This window comes from Coregonus lavaretus, assembly GCF_964263955.1.
Source record: "Coregonus lavaretus genome assembly, chromosome: 16".
Taxonomy (NCBI): Eukaryota; Metazoa; Chordata; class Actinopteri; order Salmoniformes; family Salmonidae; genus Coregonus; species Coregonus lavaretus.
In genome coordinates, this window is record NC_140003.1 from 15,651,684 (window position 1) to 15,672,178 (window position 20,495).

Here is a 20,495-nt window from a genome sequence, read left to right on the forward strand (position 1 = left end):
GTTCTTTGTAGCTATCGTTACTGCGGTGGTCATCAATGTGGTATGTACGTGGTAGCCGCCCACCTGGTGCGTCATCTTTTTCCGCTCCTGTCCCTGATGCCGCAACTGGAGTGATTGCACTCCCCAATCTTGAAAACCAAGGTGTCCGGGCTCTTAGCCCGGCCCGCTTTGGATGCATCAAAAGCTGTGCTCGCAAGCTCTCGGAGTGCCGAGATTGGCAAACCAACGTGGGCAGTAGGGCCCAAGTAGTAAATGAAGTTGGGATACATTTTTGAATGGTAATAGCTCTTCCATTCCTGTTTCAGTGAGCATGCCAAAGTAAGCTGAACGAAGCCTATGATAGTAGGCTTGTGGGTGTTCATTCTGAGCTTGTTTGACAGTGTTAGCCAGCAAGCTGTCGTGTTTGCGAGTCGCAGAACCACTGAATTCTATTTTCAAAGCTGTGGCAAGTTTAGCATAGTCGTTTTGCACGTGTTGCTGTTGTAGATGGATGAACCTTGTCACGTGTCTGTTGGACGTTCGCTTCAACAGGTAAAGCCTGTCAGTATTTGTAGTGTTCGGGTAGCCATCCAAGGCGTCCTCTATGTCTGCTAAGAACGTCTCAGTGTCGTTTGGCTTACCTGGAATGGGGTCAAAGATGCAGAAGTTTTTTACGATTTTGTCAAGGCGTTCCGCGTCAAGTGTGCGGGCGCGTCTGCTTCCTCCCGTGGGGAATTTTTGACCGAAGGGCCAAGAGGAAAAGCCAAATTGACATTTTGTTGGCGAAGAGGCGCCATGTTACTCTGGGCTGAACGACCAAGATGAAAAGACTGAGGAACCCCTAGGAGAGGTGAAGTCTGAAACCAAACCTCCTGTCGTCTACACTCCTTCGTTCCCCCGGCTCCGGTTGCGAGCTTGGTTGCTCTGTTGGGTAGTCACACGGTAGCGCGTAGGTATTCTGGAGTTTCTCCAGATGGTACCTAAGGGTGGTGTTCTGCTGCATCGCAGAGTCCACTTGGGAGCTGAGGGTATTTATTTTAGACGCGTGAGTGTCGCAGTTGCTGCGTTCGGCTTCATACTTATCTGTCATGGTTTGCAGGGAGAGGTCTCGAGTGTGGAGCGAGAGATTCAGTGATGAGATGTCCTCCGCTTGCTTAGAGGTCAAGTTTTCCAACTTCCTCACCTGGGTTCTCTCATCATTCATTCGGTCAGCGACTTCAATGAGTTCCGCTGTTTTGTCATCCAATTTGGTCAAGGTGTTCATTAACTGATCGTCTTTGGTCTGCAGCTTTTGGAATAGAACATTATTGCTTTGAGTGGTGTCATTTAAAACTGCTTGCAGGGCATTAAGTTGGTCGCCCTTGTTTTTAGCTAGCTCGTCAGATTAATCTAGTTTTGCATGGACTTCGTCGTATTTACTGTTGGCTAAATCGAGTTGTTCTTGTAGAAAACGGATTTGTTCGAGAGTTTGTGCTCGTTCTTCGTCATAAGTGTTTGCCAGATCTTTTAATTGATCCGTTCTCAAACGCAGCTCCTCGGCTAGCAGCATCTTGTCTATGTCAGCTTTTGTCATTAGCTTCCTGGTTCTCTCCACCTGTCCCTTCATCACAATAGTTTCTTGCTTGTGCTACTGCTGAGCACAGCGGTATTGGACCAATGCCCATATCTGCTGGTGGGCATAGTTCAGGGCTAAACTGGAGAGAACCTTTACAAGGCCTGTGCCTGCCGGCCTATTTTGGAGGGCGTCATTCGCAATTTCTGCATTTTTTTCGTTTATGGCATTGTGATCTAACATTCTCAACCCTTCGGCATAGTTTGGATTTGCATCGCTGCTGAGGTCAGCGATCAATCTTTCTGTGGTTGAGGGTTCACTTATTAGCGGGGAAATGGATGGCACCCCCTCTGATAGCTTGCTCATTTTGATGATTATTAGTTGTTTAAACTTATGTACAATTTTGGGTTTTGAGTCGTTGGAAGCTGCAAAAATGATTTTATTCAGTTTACAGACGTCAATGAATCATCAATACTGGATCAGTAATGTTGGAGTTGGCTTTTAACGAACTTGCAAAAGCAATTTTAATTGATTAATCAATGTTATTGATTAGTCATACCTGTATAGGCTATCTGGGAATTAAACTTTAATTAACCTGATAGCATTGTTGTATCTAGGTTAATATGGAAAAGTTTAAATGGTCTCCTTTGTTGAACCAAATCAATCTGGATCTTATCCAAATGATAAACCTGAAAGGGTATGTTCGGCAATTTAACTTGTTAAATTGAATGAGACAATGATATCCAATCATTTGAGATTTGCTGGATATCCTAAGTGTAACCAGTAGTTCAAATGTGAGTATACATTCACCCCCGGGGTCCTTTTTCCTAAGGGCTGGAACCACATGGCATTCCCGTGACTTCCGTCAATCCTGGACCAGTACTGTTGGAGTTGGCCCAATGAGCTTTGCAAAAGCAAATTGAATGGATTAATCAATGATAATGATCAATCATACCTGTATAGGCTATCTGGGAATTAAACTTTAATTAACCTGAAAAAAGTTGCTGTATCTAGGTTAATGTGTAGAAAGTTTAAAATGTCTCATTGGTTTGAACAAATAAATGTTGACCTTTTCCAAATGACCAACCCTGAAAAAGGTTTGTTTGGCGATTCACCTTCCCGGTTAAATCAAATGAGACAATGATATCCAACCAGTTGAGATTGTATTGATATCATACAGTGTAACCAGTTGTAACAGTGGGTTAAGAGTGTGCCCTCACATTAGTTGTTTCAAAAAGAATTACTGGCGATTCTTCACCACCAGAGGTCGCTGATCGCAGAAAGCTGAAATCAAACGGGAGTTCCGAGGGGCGGAACTTCCGTTGGAACAAAGAGATAAACAAAAATGGCTGCTCTCCCTTCGTTAGCTTAGCATCTAGTGCAAAGCTACCCTTCTTGTACAGGGAATGTAATTTCCACGCACACACAGGGTCCCCTTTAACAAGGGAAGGGGTTTATAAATGACGTCACGTTAACCCTTTCGGCTATTCTTTTGCTAGCAATGTTTTACCGGAACACGCGGAAACATAAAACATGTTTTAGTGGTTCTACTGAAGCGCGATAGACAGAGAGATAATACTTTGCTTCGGCCAACAACTATATCTTCTCAAATGTCCTAGTTCAAGAAATTAATACTGACCGAGTCTACTCGCTTCTGAAACAAGAGAGACAGAAATATACCACGTTATGGGCAACGACTATATTCCTCAGAATAGCTCAATCGGCCCATATGTCCTGGCTCGTAGCATTCAGTAATCCCCTACACACTGACTTTCCGTCAGATATACAACACCGGAATCAATCTCTCCCTACTAGTATCTGGATGAAAAGAGACCACACACGCCACTCTCAACAACAATCCTGCCTACAGCGCTATTGGTGTACAACGTATCTTGCTACACAATTCCTATAGACTGAATTCAACATACATTTACATTTTAGTCATTTAGCAGACGCTCTTATCCAGAGCGACTTACAGTTAGTGCATACATTTTCATTAAGTCGTGAAGTGCCTTTCATTATAGTGATGACTATTATTTATCGAATAATTACCTACTATGTTTAATTGTTACTAGATTAAATTAATCATGTAACAATTAACTCATTAGGAATTTGGGGCACCACGGGAAAAGTTGTTTAACGAGTTACCGTTTCCCGAATTAACTCTAAAGATATCTTGATATCTCTTATCATTTAACAGTCATTTATTAATCATTTACCTCATATCAGTCTCATTCTGAAAGTCGTAGGCGCTTTACGTCTGCACGTACCCGGGTCTTACTGATCATTCCGTACCACACAAATTGATTTAATTATTTATTTACTAACTAACCCCTGTGTGGGGTGATGAGAGCAGTGTAGTAGACGATGGTTTGAAGAGAGTAACAGGATGGTCCCACTTAAATTCACCTTCTTAGATACAGTACTTAGAACAGCTACTCAGCCGTAACATTGATTGTTAGTGGAGGCAACTTTGTCGTCTTCACCTTGTGTTGATTTTCAGGGTCTAGACCAATATGGACTGCAGCTTGAGGTCAGTCTGATCTGATAATTATTATCTCAGTCTTTTATGCACTCTGGTAAAGAGGGGCGTTTCTGTCATACTGACACACTGAGCTCCCTCGGGTTTGGCTAGTTACGAGGCAAAATTATTATTATCACTATGATTTTGTTAGACAGATATATAACTGATTCACACCAAACCTCTGTTTATCCAATACAGTGCCCCTGTCAAAGCCTTTTCATATGCGCAAATACTGTACTGGGTGATACTTCAGTAGCATGCAGTTGGGACAACTGGAGCCGAAAGAAGCAATAAAATGCAGTGTATTGTTTTGCTAATTTTATTTTAGTATTTTTGAGTAAGAAAGAGGGCACTCAGTAATTGTATTTTTAATGTGTGTCTTGAAGGTTAAGATGCCACCTGACATAAGTATCATAATACAACCCCCCAAAATGTCGACTTCAGAAAGTGATCTTGTTGATGAATGTTGTCTGTAGGCCTATCAGACTTCATTTTATATGGAAGCTATTCAAAGGGAAGTTGCTGTGGAATGGTGATCAATGAGAAACATTAGGCGCGTTCACACTGCACCTTAACCCAGGGTTAACAAATGCTTGTGTGAACACCGACTAAGCAAGCCCAGGGCCAGTCTAGCCTGGGGTTAAGATAGCCCGGGACTAAGAACAATGCAGTGTTTTGGAGAAAAAAAATGTAGGTCTCATCACTGGCATTCCTCAATTCAGATGTTTTGAATACTGTGCTTTGTGACAAATTACAATAAAAAGAGAATAAATGGCTCAATGTTCTACAATTTCTTATTTTTAATGAACAGTTGTTATGGGGTCTCTGAAACTTGTCATTGACCAACTACAAGCAAAAAAATATGAGGCATAGACAAAGATTGTCTATTATATTGACAAGATATTTGTGTGACCGCTCTAACAATGGAAATACATGTCCTCAAAGATGGAAGGCAGGTGGGATGAGGAGAGATCAGGTGGCACCATTCTAGGCAATGAGAGGGCAGATACATGCGTGAACAACAGGCCATAGAGATAGAAAGAGGACTCATCTTTGTATTTACATTTACATTTTAGTCATTTAGCAGACGCTCTTATCCAGAGCGACTTACAGGAGCAATTAGGGTTAAGTGCCTTGCTCAAGGGCACATTTACGTCATTTAGCAGACGCTCTTATCCAGAGCGACTCACCAATTGGTGCGTTCACCCTATAGCCAGTGGGATAACCACTTTACAATTTGGGGGGGGGGGGTAGTGCTATTATAGTGTTGTGACAGCATGGACAGTGCTATTGAGGCTATCTCCATTTTAAAGTAGTCAAATTTCTCATTAATTGGCTGATTGCTCCACCCCAAGTTTACGACTTTAAAATGGTGGAAGCCCTCAAATGGCAATGTCCATGCTAGAACGTGTTATGTCCATGCTAAAATGGGTTATATCCATGATGAGTCCTGTATCTATCTCTATGACAACAGGTACAACTCCGATATAAAGTCTTTTTTTTTCAAAGTTGCCGAAATGCCACGTGCATCCACTTAAATTAGTGATAAAAGTCACCTTGTCCGAGAGAGATTTACATGGTTATCAAAACGTCACGCCAGGGTAAGCCTACATGAAACACAGCCCATATTTTAAGTGTTTCTAAAATCCCCTATGGGGAAAAGGAATTGTGGAAAAATGATTGGAACCATTTCCCTGTTTGACCGCTAGTTTTTATGGGTATTATGACACCTCTACTGTGGGGCTCTATACCTCTGGTTCATTCAGCCATAACTATGGGGGAAAGAATGGGGTTTTGGGATAAACGCCAAAAATAAGGTATGAGGCTTAGGAGATCTTATACATTTTGTTCTATTAAATAATATTTTTTTGGGGAAATGTGTTTTTTGCATATTTTACTCTCCCTGAGACACCCTCTGAGAATGGGGTGACAGCCAGGGTCTGCCATTATCAACAGCGACCCATGGAGCAATAAGGTTGCCTTGCTCTGCCTTGCTCAAGGGCACATCGACAGAATTTTCACCTTGTCGACTTGGGATTCGATCTAGCGACATTTCTGCTACTGGCCCAACACTCTTTATGTGCTTTATGTGCTTGTTTTGATTACATAAATGCTTTAAATGTATATGTAGACTAAGGAAACAGGCACATCTCAGAGTCTACTAAAGTGGCGTACATGTGACGTCAAGAACCCTGAACCAAAGAGGAAACTTGCTCTTGGGGTGTACTTTGACACTAGGCTGACCTGGGCAGAACACATTGAGAGAGTGGTGGGAAAGTGTAAGAAAGTGCTAAATGTGATGCACTGTCTGACGGGGAAGGAGTTGGGGGCTGGGCGTTCCTCATTGAGGACCATTTATGTTCCATTGATCCAATTTGTAATAGACTATGGCAGTATAGCATATGGTTTGGCAGCCTGGACCTCATTGGAAAGGATAGATGTCATACAGGGGCAAGGACTCAGAATATGTAGTGGGGTGTTTCGGACCTCCCCAGTGTCTGCACTACAGGTGGAGATGGGGGATATGCCATTGCAGATTAGGAGACAGCAGCTGGCAATGAATTATTGGGTCAACCTACAGGGACATGGGGTATCTCATCCTGCGAAAGGGATTTTACAGGCATGCTGGGAACATGAGCGAGGACAGAACACAAGGTTTGGGTCGGGGGGTAATAACCAGGCAAGGGAGATGGGACTGTATGGAAGGGAGTTTAGTCCAATGGTAGCTATTCCTGTAAACCCAACATGGCTTCTCCCACCTCCAGTAGTTGAGCTAGAAGTGTAACTCCTGAGTGGCGCAGTGGTCTAAGGCACTGCATCGCAGTGCTAACTGTGCCACTAGAGATCCTGGTTCGCATCCAGGCTCTGTCGCAGCCGGCCGCGACCGGGAGACTCATGGGCGGCGCACAATTGGCCCAGCGTTGTCCAGGGTAGGGGAGGGAATGGCCGGCAGGGATGTAGCTCAGTTGATAGAGCATGGCGTTTGCAACGCCAGGGTTGTGGGTTTGATTCCCACGGGGGGCCAGTATAAAAAAACATGTATTCACTAACTGTAAGTCGCTCTGGATAAGAGCGTCTGCTAAATGACTAAAATGTAAATGTAAAAAATGTGTTGGAGAGACTACGTAAATATAGGGAGGGTGTTGATCCATCTGGTTTGTTTAAAAGACATCTGGATACTGTGTATCAGGATTTTGTGGCCATCTACACAGACGGTTCAAAAGATCCAAGGACAGGAAGTGCTGGGTCAGCATTTGTAATGTAGGAATGTGGGGTGGCAGTCAGGAAACGTATTACAGATCATCTGGCTTTATAGACAGCGGAGCTGATGGCCATACTGTTGGCCTTGCAGTGGGTGGAGGAAGTCAAACAAGACAGTGTAGTTATTTGCTCTTGATTCATGCAGTGTTGATGAGTCTGCAGTCCTTTAGCTCACGTAGCAGACACTACCTGCTTTATGATGTACTACAAACCCATGGCAGGATTAGACAGATGGCTATACAGATTTTTACTTGGGTCCCAGCCCATGTGGGGGTGGAGTGGAACGAGGCAGTTGATGTACTGGCTAAACAAGCACTTAGTAGTGGAGATGTTGACGTTGTAGTTTCAATGAGCAAGGCAGAGGCAAAAAGCCTGATATGGACAGTGATGGTACAAAGATGGCAGGAGCAGTGGAATAGAGATACTAAGGGCATTTATTTCAAGTATAGAGGAAAGTCGGGTGGGGAGGATGGCAGGAAGGGCCAGAAGAGAGGAGGCTATTGTTACACGATTAAGGGTGGGACACAGCCAGTTGAATAAGACTTTAAATGTGATAGGAAAGCATCCAACAGGAAAGTGTGATTATTGCCAGGAAACAGAGACAGTGGAGCATGTATTGATACAGTCTGGGCAGTATGAGAGGGAAAGAGAGAGGCTGAGATCTAGTATGAGGGAGAAGGGGATACAGGAAATTAGTTTAAAGAGTCTCAAATATTTTGTTATATTTTTTAAGAGAAACGGGGCTGGCAGGTAGGATTTAGTTTCTCCCTGTCTCTGGCCCACACTCCAGTACAGTATGTGGCTGTAATGCACCTTAACGTTGGATGCCAACCACCGATAAACCCAACCGAAGAAGAAGATTAGCGGTTGTTTTGGGTAGATTTTTCAGATTGAAACGGGAAAGAATGGCAGAAGCGGACGATGAAGTAGATTCTGAATCCAATGATGGTAGAATCAAGGAGAATTTGAGTATTGTTCAAAAGAATGTAAAACGGAGCAAAGTAGTGTACAGTGATGAGAATGACCCTTCGTATCTAGTAGGAGTACGGTTTGTTAATGAGGAGCAGCTGAGCAGAGTACCAATCTTGAAGAAACCATTTGAGAGATCCAAACTGGTGGAGAGAGTGCTGGGTAAAGTGAAGGCTGTGAGGATCACGAGAGGCGGGCATGTTTAGATTGTTTGTGCTTCTGCGGATCAGAAGGAACGTGCGTTGCGTCTCACCCGATTTGATCAATTTGAAGTGTCGTGTGTGTCTCTTCGGAACAGGGCACCCCTCAATGGGGTTATATCTGGGGTCTCGTGGGAAGTCGATTTTGAAGAGATGAAAAATATTCCTGGAGTGATTGATGCACGTCGGATGAATCGTGTGGTGAATGGTGAAAAAGTGAAGTCTATCTGTTCTTTTGTTTTTTGATATGGAGTCTCTCCCTACTGAAGTGCAGTTGGGGTATATAAACTACAGAGTTCGAGCATTTATCCCAAGACCAATGCAGTGTGACCATTGTAAAGCTTTTGGTCAAGTGTTTGCAGAAGGGAGAAGCTGTCCAAGTTGTGGAAATTATCATATTATGTGGTATAAAAGTGATGAAAATGTGAAATGTTGCAATTGTGGTGGGAACCATGAAGCCACATCTTTTGAATGCCCCACAAGAGTGAAAGAGAATGAGGTGGCCAAAGTCAGGGCTGTCCAGAGTATTTCATATGCAGCAGCCGTTAAAAGGTTTGAATGGTGCACCTGAAGAGTCCATGGTGGTGGATAGGCCTTCACTGCAGGCAGCAGGGGTTGACTTTCACCAGCAGGATCCTGACATTTTAAAGGTTAAGAAGGTGGCCTTTATAGCTATGGTGATAAATGGCACTGCCAAGGTGGAGAGAAGGTCCAGGAAGAGCTAAATCATTGTGGATGCAGCGGAGCGGTTCCTGGGGCTGAAAGATTTCTCTGCGAAGGAGTTACATGGAATATTGTCACAAGCCATACCACCCTCTCAGGCCCTACAGCCTGAGAAGGGAGGTATAGATATTTGGAAGAAGTGGGAGTTTTGTTTTGTCAATGTAGTATTTTTACTTGGGTGGATTAAGTTAGTTTCCCAATTATGTATGTTTTTTTTTTTCCTTTGTTATGATTTCAACCCATCCAGTTGGTGGCGGCAATACACCTTTTCGGGTTGTAGTCCGCCATAAAACCCACAGAAGAAGTGTTTGTTTTGACTGCTAGCATACTGCTGGAAAGTTAGCTAGCGCAAGAAAACGAATGCATGATTCTTGAAGCGATATATGGTTTGAATTTAGATAGTATAATAAGATAAACTAATACGTATGATTTTTGTTTAAGATAATGTAAGTAGCCCCCTTTCTAGGAACGCGTACGTTAGCTAGCTAGTAGGAACTGCTATGTACAGTTCCAGTCAACTTGAATGCATGACCTGCTGAGTACTAACGTTAGCTAACTAGATAAATAAGATGGCAAACTCCACTAAGGTGTTATAGTTTATTGTAAACTGTAAACATTACCTAGCCTATTCGTTTACTTGTGGACCGTGACGGCTGCAAACAAACTTCATAAACGCTAACTAGCTAGCTGATAAAAGCTAGCTAGTAACGTAGCTAGCTTAGCTACATATCTCGCTGCGTTGATCAGATGTCAACTATGCCATGTACAGTAAGCTGTTCAACACCGTCAACTGAATCATTTCTATCCACGTCCGTTTATCAACTGTGAGCTAAGTCGATCAAAATGAGGATCCTAAGGGCCTTGATGAGTAACGCCGCCTCCATGGGAAAGCATATTGATTACTACTCCAGATTCTCCCCTTCACCCCTCTCGATGAAACAGTTCTTGGACTTCGGTAAGTGGACTTGATTCTCAATGTCTTTAGCCAACTGTTTGCTAACTTCATTGAGACGTGGCACATAGGCTTTATATAGCTGCTTCACCTGCTTCATATCTTTCATCTAACTAACCATCAGTCATGTTTGTTCTGTTCCACATTCAGGGTCTGGTGAAAATGCATGCGAGAAAACATCGTTTACATTCCTCAGACAGGAGCTACCTGTGAGGTTGGCAAATATAATGAAGGAGATCAACTTGTTACCTGATAATCTGCTAAAGACTCCATCAGTCCGGTTGGTCCAGAGCTGGTGAGTACTGTCATTTTAGAGCCATCAGACCCCCATCTAGCCTGTTGGAACCAGCCTGAATGCTGCTTTTACTATTGTATTTCACTTCAGTAAAACAGGAGGGTGACTGCAGCAATCAGGCTGGTTCCACCAGGCTAATTCCCATCTTCTCCTGTTATGCATGTTCAGCAGGCCTATGAATAGCTTAACCAATGTATTGGGTCATTTTCTATTTTTAGGTACATGCAAAGTCTTAAAGACATCATTGAGTTCAAGGAGAAAGATGCTGATGATGAGAAAGTAACATATGAGTAAGATTATAATCACGTTTGGTTATTCATGCTTACATATCACTAATATAAACTGGGCCCATTGTGGATCATAATTCCTTTGGTGTCCGTCTTCACATAGTTTCACTGATGCTGTTATAAAGATCCGAAACCGTCACAATGACGTCATCCCGACCATGGCCCAGGGGGTTGTGGAGTACAAGGAGACCTATGGCACAGACCCCATCGTCAGCCAGAATGTTCAGTATTTCCTGGATCGCTTCTACATGAGCAGAATATCCATCAGGATGCTGCTTAACCAGCACAGTGAGCATGTCACCTGTTATTGCACCCACACTGATGTCAAAAGCTGCAGCATTGCTCAGAAGAGGAACATTTCAAATGGAAACTGTTTCTGGCAGTTTAAAGACATTCTGTTAAAGGCGAAAAATATCTTACATCCTAAGACCAGAATATCTGAAAGAAATGGACAAATAATGGAAGCAGAGCTGTCAAACTTGTTATATAAACATCTGTTAAATGTTAGTGGTGACAGTTTTGCATGTATCTGTACGTCTTCTATTCTAGCCCTGCTCTTTGGCGGGAAAGTGAGGGTAAACCCAGCTCATCCTAAACAGATTGGCAGTATTGATCCGCACTGCAGTGTTACTGAGGTAGTCAGGGGTAAGTGCTGCACAATTTTAAACAACTGAAATAGGCCTAAATTGATAGCAACAATACAGTATTACTTTCCTATATACAGTGGGGGGAAAAAGTATTTAGTCAGCCACCAATTGTGCAAGTTCTCCCACTTTAAAAAGATGAGAGGCCTGTAATTTATCATAGGTACACGTCAACTATGACAGGCAAATTGAGATTTTTTCTCCAGAAAATCACATTGTAGGATTTTTAATGAATTTATTTGCAAATTATGGTGGAAAATAAGTATTTGGTCACCTACAAACAAGCAAGATTTCTGGCTCTCACAGACCTGTAACTTCTTCTTTAAGAGGCTCCTCTGTCCTCCACTCGTTACCTGTATTAATGGCACCTGTTTGAACTTGTTATCAGTATAAAAGACACCTGTCCACAACCTCAAACAGTCACACTCCAAACTCCACGATGGCCAAGACCAAAGAGCTGTCAAAGGACACCAGAAACTAAATTGTAGACCTGCACCAGGCTGGAAAGACTGAATCTGCAATAGGTAAGCAGCTTGGTTTGAAGAAATCAACTGTGGGAGCAATTATTAGGAAATGGAAGACATACAAGACCACTGATAATCTCCCTCGATCTGGGGCTCCACGCAAGATCTCACCCCGTGGGGTCAAAATGATCATAAGAACGGTGAGCAAAAATCCCAGAACCACACGGGGGGACCTAGTGAATGACCTGCAGAGAGCTGGGACCAAAGTAACAAAGCCTACCATCAGTAACACACTACGCCGCCAGGGACTCAAATCCTGCAGTGCAAGACGTGTCCCCCTGCTTAAGCCAGTACATGTCCAGGCCCGTCTGAAGTTTGCTAGAGTGCATTTGGATGATCCAGAAGAGGATTGGGAGAATGTCATATGGTCAGATGAAACCAAAATATAACTTTTTGGTAAAAACTCAACTCTTCGTGTTTGGAGGACAAAGAATGCTGAGTTGCATCCAAAGAACACCATACCTACTGTGAAGCATGGGGGTGGAAACATCATGCTTTGGGGCTGTTTTTCTGCAAAGGGACCAGGACGACTGATCCGTGTAAAAGAAAGAATGAATGGGGCCATGTATCGTGAGATTTTGAGTGAAAACCTCCTTCCATCAGCAAGGGCATTGAAGATGAAACGTGGCTGGGTCTTTCAGCATGACAATGATCCCAAACACACCGCCCGGGCAACGAAGGAGTGGCTTCGTAAGAAGCATTTCAAGGTCCTGGAGTGGCCTAGCCAGTCTCCAGATCTTTGGAGGGAGTTGAAAGTCCGTGTTGCCCAGCGACAGCCCCAAAACATCACTGCTCTAGAGGAGATCTGCATGGAGGAATGGGCCAAAATACCAGCAACAGTGTGTGAAAACCTTGTGAAGACTTACAGAAAACGTTTGACCTGTGTCATTGCCAACAAAGAGTATATAAAAGTATTGAGAAACTTTTGTTATTGACCAAATACTTATTTTCCACCATAATTTGCAAATAAATTCATTAAAAATCCTACAATGTGATTTTCTGGATTTTTTTTTCTCATTATAGTTGACGTGTACCTACGATGAAAATTACAGGCCTCTCATCTTTTTAAGTGGGAGAACTTGCACAATTGGTGGCTGACTAAATACTTTTTTTCCCCACTGTAAACTGCTTTGCCTTTCCCCCAGATGCGTATGAAAATGCAAGAAACCTTTGTGATCGGTATTACATGAACTCTCCCGAGTTGGTACTGGAAGAATTCAATGGTAAATGTTTGGATTTCATTCCCAACTTATGCATAATAATAAACTTGGTGGACTTTTGATGATATTAGACTGCGTTTACATGTATTTTCAGAAGTTATTGCATCACACTTACAGTTCCTACATTTTCCAATAGTCTCTACAGTGAAAGATGATGGAAAGCCTCTGACTGTAGTGTATGTGCCATCCCATCTCTACCACATGGTATTTGAACTTTTCAAGGTATGCCTTATTTTTTAAAACTTCAAAATGAATTACTTATGAGCTTACTTTAAGTTCTGAGAAGAAAATTGAACCTTAAATGTGGATTTGATCTCTCCAGAATGCCATGAGGGCCACCATGGAGTTATATGGCGATTCTATGGACTATCCTCCTGTACATGCCCAGGTTGCCCTGGGGAGTGAAGACTTGACAGTTAAGGTACAACTACTCTGCAGTGCTGCTTCTCATTTAACCTCTCTTATATGGCTAGAGAGACGTAATATCATCATATCAGTCTTATCAGTGCATCTCTAGTCTATGCTATTTCCTCTTCCAGGTGAGCGATCGTGGAGGAGGGGTCCCTCTGAGGAAGATCGAGAGGTTGTTCACCTACACATACTCCACCGCCCCCCCACCCAGCATGGACGGCCAACGCAGCCCTCTGGTGAGACTATCCACTTTATAACAAGGAGCACATACTATTAATATTAATTACAATATTGTAAGCATTCTCTTATCTGTTCTGTTGTAGGCTGGCTATGGGTACGGCCTGCCTATCTCTCGATTATATGCCAGATACTTCCAAGGTGATTTGAAGCTGTACTCTCTGGAGGGCTATGGCACCGATGCTGTGATATATATCCGGGTAAGTAAAAAAAAAAGTAAACAAAAATGAGACGTTAAGTGTTGATGTTTTTCAGAATAACTTGAGACCCATTTCTCCATTATTCCCTCGACAATTGTGTGCAGGCATTGTCCACGGAGTCCATCGAGAGGCTTCCTGTCTACAACAAGTCAGCCTGGAAGCACTACAAGACCATGCACGAGGCAGACGACTGGTGTGTTCCAAGCAAGGAGCCCAAGGACATGACAACATTCCGTAGTTTTTAGGCCTAGATGCCTCCTGGTTAGACTATTGTCATTTGCTAGATGATTTACTGTACATTCATTGTTTTGGTTGTAGTTGCTGAATGAATTGCTTTATGTGAGTGATGCTATAGCTGCTCCACTTTGGGAAGCAATAGGTCAAAAACCTTTGCACTTTTACTGGTTGCATGTATACGTAACTAACACAAATGACAGAGCATAGTTCTAGTGCCATACATTTCATGTGAACAATAGGTTTTGGTGTTTTGATCAATAGAGTTCATTGACAGTCATATATGCAATGGTTTAAAGAAGTGAGTATTTATCATCACTAAATTGTATAAACCCATTCTGGAAGTGTTGCTTTGTCAAAACTGCCATGTTTATACCATGTGTATTATGTGAAAGGATTGCTTGGTTTCTAGCATTTTGCTGAAAGGGAAAAAGAGTGAATGTTGCTTGTTATTTATACTGAGTGTTCTCCACAGGCTGAAGATGTTTGTTACAAAGCTGTGCAGCTACGAGGTCTTTTTCCATGTCCTTCGCTATCGTTGAAGGAATGTTATTATCTTGACAGTATAAATGGAGTACATATTTTCTCTGTCCTACAGCTATACATAACGGAAGAGAAATACAGATAAAACTTGTTCTCACCATTGAGATACGTTTGAGGTGCAGTGTGGTTTCATTGACTCAACCTTTCAAGAGATATATGTTATATTTGTTGACCTTATTAAAGTGCACGTTAGTGGAACATCCATCTCATGAATGCGGAAACCATTAGACCTCCCAATTAAAGCACAAAATACACCCACAACGGAATCTGATGTGAGAATGTTTATTTTATGCTGCTTTTACAATATGTACCAAGAACAGAAATAGACTAGCTCTTTTGTATTGGAACAAGTGAAGGGAATTCAACTAGTGTGTCCAATACCTTTTAACTCCCCAAAATCTAAACAAAGCATACTTGAATAAAAAAATAATGCTTGGCTATGGACAAGCTCAACATGCACCCAACATTCATGTTGACAAGACAGCCAACCATTCAACTGATTTATTGTCATAGGCACACACACCTCATGTTCTCATGGACCCACACCCTGTCAGCAAGGAGTGCATGCAGTGTAGAATAATATTGCATGTGTTGGTACCATTTCAGCAACACATAAAATTCTCCGGCTCAATAGGACCACAGAGTAGTACATCCTCCATTCTCAAAACAGGCACAGTTGGGAAGGGGCTATATAAGCAGCATTTCCGTTGTCGTTACTTGATTCCTTTTGCCTTTCATTTAGCAAATATGTTCTCATCCTAGTGGCTATTCTACTTAGTAGAAAAAGTATATATAAAATGATTAACCTTAATAATTTGATTTTAAAATGTTATGCAGTTAATAGGCATATGTAGAAAACTTCATTCACACACTTAAAACCTTGTCACCCTTTTAAGCTTAAAAGATTATATAGTACTTTTATCTCAATAACTGTACAAAGTTCCTGCAACAAAATATCTATCTGTACATGGCTACAGGAAAGTTATGCTAGCAAAAATACACTATAAAACACGTAAAAAGCAGTACTGAATTCATTCGACTTGTTGTATGGGTAAATGTACACAAATCCTGCAACTACATATCTGGAAACTCAAAAGGGATAAACGTACTGCTTCTATAGCTTTATAAAGGTAAAAAAAATACATGTTGAGTTTTGTTTTTGGTCATGTCCCCAACACTTGTCATTAAAGTATTACTTTCACCCCCCCTCCCCCTCCTGTCTCCCCAATCTACCACAATGATATGATACAGATACTTCTGGAGACAGGACTGTCAGCGTATTTGATTGAAAAGCAGAGCCAGCTCTTGTGTGTGCTTGTGAATAACCCAAAACTATGATAGGAAAAGTATCAATAGCCAACAAGACAAATAGGGCTATTTTCAGATTATTCTTACAATTGGCACGGTAAACCAACACTGGTGTGCTAACATTATCATTACTGGTCATTATAGACTCACATGATGAGTGACTGAGTTTGTGCTCTCTTAGTTACTGCTGTGAACTGAGGAGGATGGTACTTATGTGGCTTATATGTGAAACAGAACAGATACAGGGGTCGTTGAATGTCCTGCCTCACTCGAGGGAGAATGTGTTAGGTTATGTTCAGAGATAGAGAGAGTGGGTCACCTCTGGGGCAGTTCAGCAGACAGAGTCAGTGTTGGGAGGCAGTCTCCCGCTGCGTCGTGCCTCCTTTTCCCTTTTCTCCTTCTGTTTCTCCAGCTTCTCCTGGGACTTCCTCATGTCCTTCAGCTTCTTCTTGATGGTGGCCCGGTCACTCTGGCTGGACACACCCAGGGCCTGAAGGGACAAACATCACTGGTCACATTCTAGAGCACACCTCTCTGAAATGTATATACACTTCTGACAATATCCTCTCATTTATTGTGTCATTTTTGGCCATAAGGTGGCAGTCTATACCTTATAAACCTGACTTGTGGCAAATGGAAGAGCTTGCGTTTAGATGATATGAAAATCATTTCAATTGTACATTATTCATTCTGCCTGAAACTCTGTGTGGCCTACATATGAGTTCTGAACTTTGGTCTTGTTGCTTGTGATGCCCTCGTACCTTCAACTTGTCACTGTCCAGGAGCATGAGCTGATGGCCATCCACACCCTTGGCGGTGAACTCAGGCGTGTATTGGTCCATGTTCATGCCCATCAACCAGTGACAGACTTGCTGATTGTTCCACTCAAGGACAGGGCGGTTCTGCCATTGATATTCCTTCCCTGTGGGCACTGGCTCATCATCCAGGGTCTACGGAACACCAAGAAACACATGACATCCCCAAAAAACTAACGAAACAAGTCACCTAGAGCACAGTATAATGGATTAAATAGCAAATGAATGTTTAAGCACAATATCAAAACATGGCACGGTGCAAAGCATTTGGTACATGCATTGCACATCCAGTGACTGAAATCACATAAAAAGGCTGTGTCCACTGGTCCATTCAGAGTTTGTCACAACGCTGATAAGTGGAACAGGCCAGAACATGCAGAGGGAGCATGTCCGTTTTGTTCTACCTGGCATACCTCTGCTTGTTTGAGTATAGTAAGCAGGGCATTAGTCTAACATTTATCAGAATAAAATAAATCACTTATCAACTGAAACACCAACAAGATAAGCAATACAGTCATAAAACACAATTATACACACAATCCAACACCATATGATAAGGAATGTAAGACAAGTTCCACTAAACAGACACAGGAGCGGCACAGATCATTCTATGGCAGGGCTCCCCAACTGGCAGACGGCCCACGGTGTGGTTTTATTTGGCCCCCCAAGTATTTCTGTAATATTTTATTTTATTTTCATTGTTGGACATAAAAAAACAGTTAAAACACCAGGAAATCAGCTCCAATTGATTTTTATTTGGGAAATCTGTTCCCAAGTATTTCCACGCATAATAGAAAGACACGTGACCATATACAGTGGGGGGAAAAAAGTATTTAGTCAGCCACCAATTGTGCAAGTTCTCCCACTTAAAAAGATGAGAGAGGCCTGTAATTTTCATCATAGGTACACGTCAACTATGACAGACAAAATGAGAAAAAAAATTCCAGGATATCACATTGTAGGATTTTTAATGAATTTATTTGCAAATTATGGTGGAAAATAAGTATTTGGTCAATAACAAAAGTTTCTCAATACTTTGTTATATACCCTTTGTTGGCAATGACACAGGTCAAACGTTTTCTGTAAGTCTTCACAAGGTTTTCACACACTGTTGCTGGTATTTTGGCCCATTCCTCCATGCAGATCTCCTCTAGAGCAGTGATGTTTTGGGGCTGTCGCTGGGCAACACAGACTTTCAACTCCCTCCAAAGATTTTCTATGGGGTTGAGATCTGGAGACTGGCTAGGCCACTACAGGACCTTGAAATGCTTCTTACGAAGCCACTCCTTCGTTGCCCAGGCGGTGTGTTTGGGATCATTGTCATGCTGAAAGACCCAGCCACGTTTCATCTTCAATGCCCTTGCTGATGGAAGGAGGTTTTCACTCAAAATCTCACGATACATGGCCCCATTCATTCTTTCCTGTACACGGATCAGTCGTCCTGGTCCCTTTGCAGAAAAACAGCCCCAAAGCATGATGTTTCCACCCCCATGCTTCACAGTAGGTATGGTGTTCTTTGGATGCAACTCAGCATTCTTTGTCCTCCAAACACGACGAGTTGAGTTTTTACCAAAAAGTTCTATTTTGGTTTCATCTGACCATATGACATTCTCCCAATCCTCTTCTGGATCATCCAAATGCACTCTAGCAAACTTCAGACGGGCCTGGACATGTACTGGCTTAAGCAGGGGGACACGTCTTGCACTGCAGGATTTGAGTCCCTGGCGGCGTAGTGTGTTACTGATGGTAGGCTTTGTTACTTTGGTCCCAGCTCTCTGCAGGTCATTCACTAGGTCCCCCCGTGTGGTTCTGGGATTTTTGCTCACCGTTCTTGTGATCATTTTGACCCCACGGGGTGAGATCTTGCGTGGAGCCCTAGATCGAGGGAGATTATCAGTGGTCTTGTATGTCTTCCATTTCCTAATAATTGCTCCCACAGTTGATTTCTTCAAACCAAGCTGCTTACCTATTGCAGATTTAGTCTTCCCAGCCTGGTGCAGGTCTACAATTTTGTTTCTGTCCTTTGACAGCTCTTTGGTCTTGGCCATAGTGGAGTTTGGAGTGTGACTGTTTGAGGTTGTGGACAGGTGTCTTTTATACTGATAACAAGTTCAAACAGGTGCCATTAATACAGGTAACGAGTGGAGGACAGAGGAGCCTCTTAAAGAAGAAGTTACAGGTCTGTGAGAGCCAGAAATCTTGCTTGTTTGTAGGTGACCAAATACTTATTTTCAACCATAATTTGCAAATAAATTCATTAAAAATCCTACAATGTGATTTTCTGGAAAAGAAATTCTGAATTTGTCTGTCATAGTTGACGTGTACCTATGATGAAAATTACAGGCCTCTCTCATCTTTTTAAGTGGGAGAACTTGCACAATTGGTGGCTGACTAAATACTTTTTTCCCCCACTGTACAAATGTAAACAAGGTTTGAAATGATTATGCTTTAGTCAAATATTATATCTGTTTGGGCTTCTTGCAGTCAATTTTCAGTCTACAAATTATTTGTAATTATGTTCCGCCCCACCGACCATCCGCTCAAGAACAAAATAGGCTTGCGGCTGTATCTAGTTGATGATCCCTGTTCTATGGTCTATGAGAAAAACAGAAGACAACTGGAGTAACTAAGTAGCCTCTACTGCTAGTTCAGCTGGTAGTAGCACAACAAGGACCCCAAGCTTGTTTTAACACCACACAGACAAACTTCAGCACACACATGCAACTTCATTCTCCGGTGGTCATTCACGATTCCATCACCACAGCCACAAGGGGGGTAAACTCAAAGAGCATGCTTGATACTGTCCCCTTTCAGAGACATCTGAGCAGCACCATCCCACACAGGGTTTTGTGGAACAAAGAGAGAGAGCACTCACCTCACTGGACGAGAAGATTAAAGTATGTGAGCGCCCAGACAGAATGGGCTCTGCAACTAAGCCTGAGATGTCTGAACTGGGACTGCCAAGGTTTGAATCATCTATGACTGACAAACTCTGGAACAGTGGAACAAGGAGGAAACAAGGAGGAACGCATTAACTAGACAAACACATGGGTGGGTAAACGACAGTTCTGGGGACTAAAGCTCTAGGGAGAAAAGGGATCAGCAGTGGTAACAGTGTAAATGTGGAAATTGAGGTTGAGAATTAAATAGGGATTATCATTGACATGATTTGCTCTATGGTGATATCAACACTAGGAATACTGTGTAAATACATTATCATCATAACAGAGGGGTAGAAGAAGATATCAGGTCTTTGATTACACATTCATAAATCCAACTGGATTATCAGTTGAGTTCACGACAAACATAACTCGACAATTACTAGCATGACAAAAGCTACTTCTACTACGACAATTATGACACACACAAACAACTATTTCTACTGGTACAGCACTAAAACGCCACTCAAAAAACTATGTGGTACTGTATCAAGACTATGTTTTTCAATCATTTGTGATTAATTCCGACTGATAATATTAATCATATCATGTGTGATATGAAAGGTATGGCGAGGAAGCATAAATGTGAAATGTTCGATTTACAGTGCCTTCAGAAAGTATTCCTTTTGTTGTCACAGCCTGAATTCAAAATGGATTAAATAGTTTTTTTCTCTCTCA

At 42.3% G+C, this 20,495-nt stretch overlaps 2 protein-coding genes across 3 annotated transcripts in view; one reads left to right on the forward strand and one right to left on the reverse strand.

Annotated features, from left to right (window-relative positions):
* Positions 1 to 9,479: 9,479 nt before the first annotated feature.
* pdk1 (pyruvate dehydrogenase kinase, isozyme 1) lies at positions 9,480 to 15,016 on the forward strand. Of its 2 annotated transcripts, none has more exons than XM_084179136.1 (11): positions 9,480 to 10,163; positions 10,311 to 10,455; positions 10,674 to 10,745; positions 10,846 to 11,030; positions 11,292 to 11,387; positions 13,056 to 13,133; positions 13,267 to 13,352; positions 13,453 to 13,551; positions 13,670 to 13,777; positions 13,865 to 13,978; positions 14,083 to 15,016. In XM_084179136.1, the coding sequence occupies exons 1-11, from the start codon at positions 10,052 to 10,054 to the stop codon at positions 14,221 to 14,223; spliced, it is 1,236 nt and encodes a 411-aa protein (XP_084035262.1). In that variant the 5' UTR covers positions 9,480 to 10,051; the 3' UTR covers positions 14,224 to 15,016. The 2 variants fall into 2 exon arrangements, with proteins under 2 accessions (XP_084035262.1, XP_084035263.1); XM_084179137.1 differs by having other exon boundaries at positions 13,276 to 13,352.
* A 6-nt stretch (positions 15,017 to 15,022) lies between these two features.
* The window catches only part of LOC311143308 (neurabin-1-like), a 42,917-nt gene continuing 37,444 nt past the window's right edge, over positions 15,023 to 20,495 (reverse strand). Inside the window, exons 17-19 of the mRNA XM_084179140.1 lie at positions 19,754 to 19,870; positions 16,825 to 17,013; positions 15,023 to 16,553 (exon numbers count right to left, since the gene is read on the reverse strand). Of these exons, the coding sequence (XP_084035266.1) occupies positions 16,395 to 16,553; positions 16,825 to 17,013; positions 19,754 to 19,870 (465 nt within the window). The 3' untranslated portion in view covers positions 15,023 to 16,394. The remainder of the gene's footprint in view (positions 16,554 to 16,824; positions 17,014 to 19,753; positions 19,871 to 20,495) is intronic.